The 10772-nt window shown below is 44.5% G+C and overlaps 1 protein-coding gene across 2 annotated transcripts in view; it reads left to right on the top strand.

Moving 5' to 3' along the window:
* Ipo5 (importin 5) overlaps positions 1-9787 on the top strand; it is a 35861-nt gene extending 26074 nt beyond the window's left edge. The window contains exons 16-24 of one of the 2 annotated variants that reach the window (XR_015638063.1): positions 330-584; positions 1119-1215; positions 2484-2656; positions 3257-3424; positions 4161-4670; positions 5110-5697; positions 6189-6417; positions 7847-7988; positions 8447-8593. Coding sequence is in view for 1 of the 2 variants with exons in the window: in NM_001427143.1 (NP_001414072.1) it covers positions 330-584; positions 1119-1215; positions 2484-2656; positions 3257-3424; positions 4161-4283; positions 5478-5697; positions 6189-6417; positions 7847-7988; positions 8447-8533 (1494 nt within the window). In the remaining variant the exon portion in view is untranslated. 2 annotated transcript variants of the gene reach the window in all.
* Positions 9788-10772: the final 985 nt, after the last annotated feature.

A 10772-nucleotide genomic window follows, 5' to 3' on the forward strand; every position in this document is an offset into this window, starting at 1 on the left:
AAGATGGATGTCCCAGTGAAACCTGTTGCCTCCTGTGCTGATAGCACCCTGGAGAGTGGGCTTTCATAGTATTTGTAGATGCTGTGCCAGGCAGTATGAGTTCTTCCTTCGAAAAGATCAATGTCTAGAAGCTGGCCTTCATTTTAGTTAGTGGCACAGATGAGTGAAAGAAGAAATTGTAATTGCATCACAGGGGTAAGTAGAACGGCCTCGGCTGCTGCTCTGTTGGAAGTGGACGGCATTGGGAAAGGCATGCACATGTCTGGATCTGTTTCCTCACCTGTCTAAGATACCCATTGCCTTACGCCCTGTTTGGAATGTTCCCCCAGATTTCTTACATGATCTCAGCGTGGGCCAGGATGTGCAAAATCCTTGGGAAAGAATTCCAGCAGTACCTTCCTGTGGTTATGGGGCCACTGATGAAGACCGCTTCAATTAAGCCTGAAGTGGCCCTTCTAGACACCCAGGACATGGAGAATATGAGTGACGACGATGGTTGGGAATTTGTAAACCTTGGAGATCAGCAGAGTTTTGGTATTAAAACTGCAGGACTGGAGGAGAAGTCAACGGCTTGCCAGATGCTGGTACGTTGCTGCGACTGAAAGCTTTGCTTGCATCCTCAGTCGTTGGTGCATGAGACTTGAGTAGCTGCATGCAAATGCATTAGACCCTTGTACTTGCACAGTTTCTCCTTTGCTTGTGCCTGTTCCGTTTGTATGATGTATGTGGGATGCAGACACACAAGCTCCGTGGCACACTAAGTCAAGTCAAAGTAAACCTTTCAGAGGTGGGCTGTCCTTCCACTCTCACACAGCCATGCAACCCACGCTGGGTCTCAGGTTAGCCTTGAACAGCAAGTCCTTACCCAGAGCTGGCCATCACCGTGCGTTCTGTAAAGTGTACAGAGGTTTGGGTACAGGCTGTGGGGAGTAAAGGATTTTTGTGTATTTCAGGCAAGTCTATATAGGGACTAAGAATATATTTTGAATAAATGAACAGAAATGTGCTTGCAGTATTAAGCTAACTAGTCTGTTTTCAGTGTAAGACAGACATGGTCAGAGAATCAGTGTTAATCTTTTGAAACCCTGTAACTTAGACCTTGATTTCTTTTCTTGCAGGTTTGTTATGCTAAGGAATTAAAGGAAGGTTTCGTGGAATACACTGAACAGGTTGTCAAACTGATGGTCCCACTGCTGAAATTTTATTTCCATGATGATATCCTTCAACAGCTAGTAGAGCACATCTGGGTGTAGATCTGTAGTTACCTGAGCTGCACATTGTATCAACCATTGCTGTGCACGTGCTCTGACTTGATGTGTGTGTGCCTGCCTTCCTTCACCTCACTCCTAAGGTGTGAAAAGGAAAATATGAACCATGCTGTAGTTGGCTTTCTGTGACCTTGATTGTGAAGACTGACATTTTAGGAATAGGTGTCCACAGTACCTGTTGGATCAGCCACCAGCTATGGCTGACTTTCTGTAGCACTACTTCCCATAGATCTCAGGAAATCTTACAAGTTTCATCCTCAAGTCCCTGGCATGTGTGACCCTGACACACCTATGGGTGTGTTTCTAATCTGCACATAGCACTCATTTTCATGTGGTGCATACAAGGAAACCAAACCAACCTCATGTTCCTTAGTGTTGTCAGAGGAGTGCATTACAGTCAGGTCTCTAGCAGACCCCTGGTAATGCCAGAGGAGGAAATACAGTTTCCTTTCATTAGGAACACGGGTGCTTCTAACTCTGCACCTGTGTCTACATGCGTCCATTATCCAGATGAGGCCAGAAGATGCTGTCAGAGCCCTGGCACACAAGTTAGTTGTGATTCACCATGTGGATGTGGACTCTCCATGTGGAGTCAGCCTGGGTGCTCTGGAACCAGTGCTCTTAGTAACCACTGAGCCAGTCCCTTGGACTTGAACTTACTTTTTTCGGTTTAGTTTTGATTTCATGTGTATGAAAGCTTTGCTATGCCTGAATGAAGGCATGGTGCATGCCTGCTGGTACAGTGCAGGTCAGAAGAAGACTCCTGGGACTAGAGTTGGGACGGTTAAAAAGCCATCTTGTGCATTCAAGGGAACTGAGCCCCTGTGCTCTAAAAAGCAAAGCTGAGCCGTCTCCCCAGCCTTTAGCCTCTGAAATGACTATTTACGAAGTTTCCTTTATAAATGGTAGTAGAAAGGGAAGAGCCACTCAGTCCTCACTAAAAGCCAGCAAGTCTTACATAGGATCCTGAGTAGTTCTAGGAGAGCTTAGCTGCCATTGCATGTAGTACAGAAGCAGAACAGTGAGAGGCCCTTCACCCTTCTAGACCTGCTCCTGCTATGTGGGTTGGGGCGGGGCAAGGCAAGGTAGGAAGCCTTTGCTGGTTTTGAACCTTCTTGTTTAACACAGCACTTGTCTTAGGTAAGTGGGGCATGTCAGTAGAATGCTGGGACACTAAGGAGGTTCCTTGATGGTGCATTTCCTTAACGATAAAACGGGTTCGAGTGGCAGCAGCAGAGTCCATGCCTCTTCTGCTGGAGTGTGCAAGAGTCCGGGGTCCCGAGTACCTTACACAGATGTGGCACTTCATGTGCGATGCTCTCATCAAGGCCATTGGCACGGAGCCTGACTCAGACGTCCTCTCGGAAATAATGCACTCCTTTGCTAAGGTAAATGGTTTATCTGAGTACTTTTATAAGGACGGTTTGCCGAATAAATTGGGGCAGGGAGTTACAGGACTTTGCAAGTGAATTGTAACAAGTCACTTGCTGAAAATGTGGCAATTTTTGTTCTAAAATGTTGGTATCATTGTATTTGTTGGTTGAGAAGTAACCTTTGGAGAAATAGGTTACACTGTAAGGATTGTTACAGGTAGGGTTGGTTACATAGTTGAGAGTTGATAGGAAATTTGTAGCTTCACTTGGTGAAGCAGTTGGTGTGCAGTCCTAGGATAACACTAGAAAGCCTGACCCTGGTATCTCGGCCGCGGTTTATGCACCACTTATGTCTAGATCCTCCTGTTAATTCCTACATCTCCATACTTAGCCTTTTCATCTCTTATTTTGCTATCAAAGCTAGGTGTGTATGGGAAAGGTTGGTTAATGTCCTGGCTTTGAATCTGCACTTCACACATAAGCTAGTCCTAAAGAAAAGCTTTGTTTCTAAGGCCTCTTTGTGGGATGCTGTTCTTAGATATAAGATAGAGGGGTGCACTCGAGGCCTAATGAGAGGATTTTTTTCTCAAACCTCGGTGTTTTCTTCACCCGCAGTGCATTGAAGTGATGGGAGATGGGTGTCTCAACAATGAACACTTCGAGGAACTGGGAGGTATACTGAAGGCGAAGCTCGAGGAACATTTCAAAAATCAAGAGTTGCGGCAAGTTAAAAGACAAGATGAAGACTACGACGAACAGGTTGAAGAGTCGCTACAAGATGAAGTGAGTCAGGCCTTCAGAACTGCACTCCCATGACGTTGCACCTGAGGTGTTCTGCATGCTCCAGTTCTAGTTCACCTCCCAAGTTATCTCGGAGAAGAATCTGGCGTTTATAGAATTAGTCTTTTGAAATGAACTGGTCTTTGGGTTTGGATATTTCTTTTATTTTTTATTTTGGTAGTGTTTGAACCTAGCGGATACCAAGGTTCCCTGATAGCCTGTTGCTTACAAACGTCATTTGCATTCAGTGGTAGTTTCCCACACTCAGTGGTTGGTTGTTCAGAGTGACTGTTGGCAGTCAGGGGCAGCTGACCCTAAGGCTTCTTTGTGTGTTGTAGGCAAGCATTCTTTCTACCCCTGGGTCAATATCCCTGGGCCTCTTTATTTGGAGAGGAAGATTTTACCTCAGTTTCTCAGTGTTTTGCTCAAACTGGAATTAACTAGGGATGCTCCTTACCCCAGGCTCAGCTGCCCCTGCCTTTGCCGTCATCCTGTCAGCCCATGCAGCCTTGTGCATGCAAACATTTGACCATGGGTGGGGCCAGCATCTGCTGTGTGGCCTCTCTTCTGGGCTGTGCTTGCATAAAGTCCAAGGCAGCTACAGTAAGCACAGCTCTTACCATCTGCTCCGTGGTAGAGGCTTCCTGTCAGACCTCAGGATATAGAGTATATTATAGATGTTCAAGAACTCAAGCAGGTAGTTCTTAACTCATGTGATTGTGTTGTGTTTCTTTTTTAGGATGATAATGATGTTTATATACTGACTAAAGTCTCAGATATTTTACACTCAATATTCAGTAGCTACAAAGAAAAGGTGTTGCCGTGGTTTGAACAGCTGCTCCCATTAATTGTCAACCTGATTGTAAGTGTTAATCACCTCAAAGCTATTTGAACAGTTAGCCTGTGTCCTCGCATCGTCTCATAGAATGTCTTCTACTTGGGGTTAAAGATGGGCCTCTGAGGTGGGCTTTGGACCATACACTTTTAATTATGCACAGCCCTGTGTGTTTTCTATGTCCTCGGCACATTGAAACAGTGATCCTTGCTGGATACAGTCTGCAGTTGTGGCCTTTGGTAAATAAGCTCATCTATCTGGTTTTCAAATACTTGGAACAGTTTAAGGTTAACAAAGTAAACACAAGTAGATTTATCATACCTCTGCTCCCTCACATGCACAGCTTCTTGTACATTAACAGCTACAATCATGGAGAACCCAAGACTTTGCATGTTCTAGGCAGTTTGCTGCAAAGCTATCAGAAACCCCTCTTTCGGGGGTTGGGGATTTAGCTCAGTGGTAGAGCGCTTGCCTAGCAAGCACAAGGCCCTGGATTCGGTCCTCAGCTCCGGAAAGAAAAAGAAAAAAGAAAAAGAAAAAAAAAGAAACCGCTCTTTCTCCTGCCTCTCTTCTCACGCACCTTTTTTTTTTTCTTCTTTGAAAAACAGTCCTGCTAAGTAGTCCAGACTGCTGTGGAACTTGGAATCCTTTTGCTTCAGCCTGGAACTTTGTTTGTTTGTTTGTTTGTTTGTTTGTTTGTTTGTTTGTTTGTTTGTTTTCCTTCGGAGCTGGGGACCTAACCCAGGGCCTTTTGCTTCAGCCTGGAACTTTAGTTCTTTTTTTTTTTTTTTTTCCAGAGCTGGGGAACAAACCCAGGGCCTTGCGCTTCCTAGGCAAGCGCTCTACCACTGAGCTAAATCCCCAACCCTAGCCTGGAACTTTAGCTGGGACTACAGGCCTTTGCCAACAGTCCCAGTTTGGGACAGGGTGGTGTTAGCCTCCTGGGTACCAGGGGTTTGCAGGCATAGTGCTCTGCTTGGTCACCTTACAAAGTAAATGTATGCACGTTGCTCTGTCAGTTCCTTGTGACGTGTGGGGGATTCTGAGACAAATCACACAAATCCAGGACTATGAAGTTATGTAAATTATGTATTCCTTCCAGTGTTGTTGCTGTAAACGTTATTATTTCCTGTATTGGGTACATTCCCTAAATAGATGGTTCATAATTGTTTATATTTTTGTACCAGTATTCAGTACTTAAAAGGGATTCTCATTTTATAGTGTCCACATAGACCCTGGCCAGACAGACAATGGGGATTGTGCATCTTCGATGATATCATAGAACACTGTAGTCCAGCTTCATTTAAGTATGCAGAATATTTCTTAAGGCCAATGCTCCAGTATGTATGTGACAACAGCCCGGAAGTCAGGCAAGCTGCAGCATATGGCCTTGGCGTCATGGCGCAGTACGGTGGAGATAACTACCGCCCCTTCTGTACAGGTGCGTGTGCTCACTCTGCTTTGTGCATTCTGTCCCGGCAGCCTCTTCCCTGGCCTCCTCGCCACACCAGGGAACACTCTGGCCCCATTTCTGCTTTCGTCTCCCTACCCGGCCCTACCTTTCTTGTTTTTATAATTCCTTTTTAATTTTAATCTCCCGCCCCATCTCCAGCACAACCTGTGCTGTCTTATCTCATAGATGGAAATGAAGGTGAAGTGGCTTCACCAGCCTTCTAGGGAGGAGAGGCTGGCAGTGCTCAAGCTTGAGGCTCTCAAGCATAGGCAAGAAGTATAGGCCGCATTGTGTTCTGTGTGTGCCGGCTCTCGGGCATAGCTCTCATGCTCTTGTCCAGGCTTGGTGTCCCCTCCACTGCATACAGATAGTTCTGGGACAGTGAAGCTTTAGCAATCAGTCATGGACCAGAGATAGAACCGTTCTGTTCCTCTTCATCAGCGTGAAGTTTAGCTGACCTGTTTTACTTGTTTATTTAGAAGCACTCCCGCTGCTTGTAAGAGTCATTCAGTCTGCAGATTCTAAGACCAAAGAAAATGTCAATGCCACAGAGAACTGCATCTCAGCAGTGGGAAAGATCATGAAGTTCAAGCCTGACTGCGTGAATGTGGAGGAGGTCTTACCACACTGGCTGTCGTGGCTCCCCCTACATGAAGATAAAGAAGAAGCTGTCCAGACCTTCAGTTACCTGTGTGACCTGATTGAAAGGTACAGGCCAGCCTTCTTCCTTTCTTGCCTCACTTGTGGCCAGCGTGCATATGTGTTAACCCTGGCCTGCAGCATGCTTTTGTGTGTGTTTTTTGGACAAAGATGTAACTTGAAGTTGTTCTCTGTTCTTAGCAAATAGTTTCATGAAAGTTACCATCAACTGTTCAGTTGCCTGCCACATTTGCTATGGATCAGGTCTGTGGGGGCGAGGTATAGTAAGGCATATTGAGATCTCAGGGCAAGTTCAAGAGCATCCTTGCTAACGTAGCAAGATCCTGTCCAAAAGAAATGGAGTCCACCAGGCAGCCACTGTGCTCTGCTCTTGTGTGTGGTGTCACTCATACTGCAGCAACATAGTGAGTGACTTCAGAAACTCTGGGATCAAGACAATTCCTTGCTGTCTGTCTTACTGCCCTCCGGCTGACTCTATTCTTGGCTCGTTCACTGCTAATCGCTGTTTAGTTTGTTCACAGTTCATACATATATCCAGTAGAATTCTTGAACTCGGTGTTTTGGTTTGGGGGATAGCATATTCCTCCATGCCTGGTTAAGGCTCATAAATACTGTGTGTGTGCATGACCCACAAGGTTCTGAGGAATGTGATAGCCACTCTCAGACTACCCTGTCCTTCTTGCATCTGAAATAGCAATCCTCAGGCTATTTGATCTCCTTGGGAGTGACCTGTGTCAGTGACTCCTACTCAAGTTCACTGTTTTCTTTCCATTGAGCCTGCCTGAAGTTTATCCCCTCGTTTACTCTTGAGATGCCCAAGAAACCCTTTTGAGACCGTTTGCTGTATCAAACATTATTCTTGGTACTATTGTATGTAGCTTATTTGTTTTGTGGTACTGCACTCACATGTGCCGGGCAGTGCTGTATGGCTGAGCCCTCTTTTTTTTCCCTTGAACGGGGTCTCAGTAAGAGACCCAAAGCTGGCCTTGAACTTGGCACTCCTCCTCCTTCAGCCTCATATTTGCTGAGTTTACAGACTTGACACAACAAAACTGTCTTGAGAATTTGTTTTGTTGTTTGTTTTTGACACAGTGCAGATTAATAAAAAGCACTTAATTCTTTTGTTTGGTCTTTAAAAAAATTCTGAGAAATGAGCCAGTCTGTTTTTCCTGAGTTACATAAGAAGAAACTGCAGGCCTACTAAGTAAAACCATCTGGCTTTCTCCTTAACTGAGCCAAGAAGACATTTGCTCTTTTTTTTTTTTTTTTTTTTTGTTCTTTTTTTTAGGAGCTGGGGACCGAACCCAGGGCCTTGAGCTTCCTAGGCAAGCGCTCTACCACTGAGCTAACCCAACCCCAAGACATTTGCTCTTAATGAACATACTGATGTATGTAGAACAGGAAAGTGTGGCCATGAGTGATCCCTCTTACAGATTTTATTTATAAAGGTTCTTTTTCTCTTTTTTTTTTTTTCCAGTAATCATCCAATTGTTCTTGGCCCAAATAATACCAATCTACCGAAAATATTCAGTATAATTGCAGAAGGAGAAATGCATGAGGCCATCAAACATGAAGACCCCTGTGCCAAACGCCTGGCCAATGTAGTTCGCCAAGTACAGGTAAGCTGGTTTGGTTGAACTGGAAAGGACAGATAAAATGTCCTAGGTATTTGGTTGTGGGTTCTGTTGTCCTTGATGTACATTAGGAGTTAACGTTTAATGGGCTGTAGAAATTTCATTTTTATATAAACAGGCTTCAAAATGGATTATTATCATAATCTTTCCACTAAGCACGTTAAGTTCCTTCAGTAGGTACTTAGCACATGATCATTCATTTCAGAATATCAGAAGGGAAAAGGTGCACTTCAATGATGATGTTAGAATAAAGCAATTGTGGGTGACTCACTCACCGAGGTAGAGGCATGAACTTTGGAAAAAAATGAACATATTTATTGATTTTACAATAATTATCAAATTAAGGTATAGAGTGTTTGTTTAGGCATTGTTACAGTCTTTGCACATTGTTTACTAAGTACTTGAAGAGATTACCGTGTCTAAATGTGTGCATTTCCCCCTAGACTTCTGGAGGATTGTGGACTGAATGCATAGCTCAACTCAGTCCGGAGCAGCAGGCAGCCATACAGGAGCTCCTGAACTCTGCCTGAAGGGCCTTAATACCACCTGCCAGAAGACTAACTCCAAATAAACGTTTACCCTTTTGTTTAGGTTTCTTTGTTTTGTTTTTGAGCAAGAGAGAGCAGTAGTGTTGTGTGTAGGCCATTCTTCTGGAGCCATGCGCAGGAAAAGCAGTCCTGTGTGCAGAATGGACTGCCGTGGATCTCCTCAGACCCGCAGAGGAGGTCCCTGTAAGCCCTGTGGTAGCACTGCAGAGTATTTTTCTATTGCCGTGTCTGACCCCCGTGAAGGGAAGGGGGAAACAATTCCTTTTCTCGGTAGACGCAGAAACGTAAGGAGAGCGGCTTTCAGATCAGTTCATCCACATAGATGTGTGTTACACAGACTGGGGGACAACCTAGTGTTCGTTCTGTAAATGGAGTGAGTCTAGGGGGGAGGGGTAGAAAGAAGCCTTTACCAGCCAACCAGCTGCAAACAACTGCTGACAAACCAGAAGCATGGGGCTGTCACGTGATGTCACTCTGGTTCTTTCCCAGAAGGCTTATGCAGTGACTCGGTGTGGAGGCTGTGCCACTCCCGGCCCTTGAATGTGAAGTGTCGTTGGCATGTCTGGCAGTCTCCTTCACTCCTCAATAAACAGCATTGAAACACAAAGAGGCCTGTGTAGAACTTCAGTGCTGTCTGTCCTTGATTGCTTTCATGTTTGATATAAGAGTGATCTGATATTTTTTTAAGGTGAGAGTTCTGGCTCAATGTTTCCCCTCCACACTCTCTGCAGTGCGGCCTGGGAAGTGTGTGTGCTGTCTTGGAGTTAATTTAAGCTCAGTTATAACACAGCTACTCTGTTCATAATTGGTATTCTGAAGGTTTGCAAATTCAACCAGCTTTTCCAAAGCTCGGATTGTTCTGTTGAGCAAAAAGTTTTGGCTTAGGATTTTCATTGCAGACTGTAATTGCTCAGAGCCACACGCAGCTTTCGAAGTTTTTAATTTTACAAGTATTATGGCTAAACTTATTTACTGAAAATTTCAGTAAAGTGTGTGAAATTTTCTTTATGTATTAACATCAGAGCAGTAACTGACTAGCTGTTGTTTCCTTTAAGTAATTTTCTAAGGGATCTTAACCGATTTTCTGTTGAAACCTCGGTGTTAACGTTTTCATAGTTTGTACTAAATTTAACTGTGATACAAAATGAGTTTTATGCATAAATCAGAATTTAAAATTAAATATTTCTTTCTTTAAATGATTTGCATTACTTCATTAAAACAAAATTTGGAATGAAATTGAAAATAAAATGGGTTTTATTCAGATGGCTCACTGGTTAGCATATGCCCTTGGGATATACGTTCAGCCTCTAGCCACCACATGGACAGTCTTGGCTGCTTCAGGATCTGACAGAAAATATGTTGAGTGACCTCAGCACTGGTCAGTACTCTCTGCAGGTTCTCAGCCTCTTGGAGAAGGGGTGTGGTGTGGAAGGGTTAGCGCTCTGTTCCCTGCAAAGAGACCCTGGTCAGTGGTGCAGACCCTCTGGCTCCAGTCTGAAATGGGGCTTTGCACTCTCCCAGTGCCTGGAGCAGTGTTAAATTTGGCTTTTGTTTAGATTACTGCTGCGTTTGCAGAGGTAAGGTGGGGGCGTGGTTGAAAGTATTGGGATTTGTGGAGAGCTAGAGTGTGCCCCTTGCTAAGTACTTGAGGACCAGTGCCTGCACACCGACGACTCCAGGGTCCACAGCAGGATACTCTGTGACGCAGATTGGCAGGTAGAAGGACTGGAGAAACAGGTGCTGAGGCCAATGCATGCACATAAATAACCTGAGGCCTGAGCAGCTTGAGATGCTCTGGGAGCCGAGTTTTTACATTGTCTGGAGACACACTTGAACTACCTCACTCTGTCTATGCAAGATGAAAACTACTGGTTTCCCCCATTTTTAACCATGTTTAGTGGCCTTGCATGTCAGTGATACATTTTACAAATCTGAGCTTTCTAGAGAGAAAACTAAGGCTTTTCTGGGAATTTTGTAACTAAGCACACGATGCTGTAAATTAGAAATAAACTTCCAGTGGTAACTGGATACGCTGTAATGTGAAGCACCTTTGTCACAACCCAGGTTGTAGTTTGGCTTAGTAAGAATCCATAAGTAAAAAACAACTGGATGCAGCTGGTCTACTGATCTGGGGGTGGGGTGCGGTGTGTGCTTGATAAAGCATCTTAGGCTCTAGTTATCTGGAAGGGTTGCTCACTTGAATGCCAAGTAGGTGATTCAA

This window comes from Rattus norvegicus, chromosome 15, assembly GCF_021556685.1.
Source record: "Rattus norvegicus strain SHRSP/BbbUtx chromosome 15, alternate assembly SHRSP_T2T, whole genome shotgun sequence".
NCBI classification, from domain to species: Eukaryota; Metazoa; Chordata; class Mammalia; order Rodentia; family Muridae; genus Rattus; species Rattus norvegicus.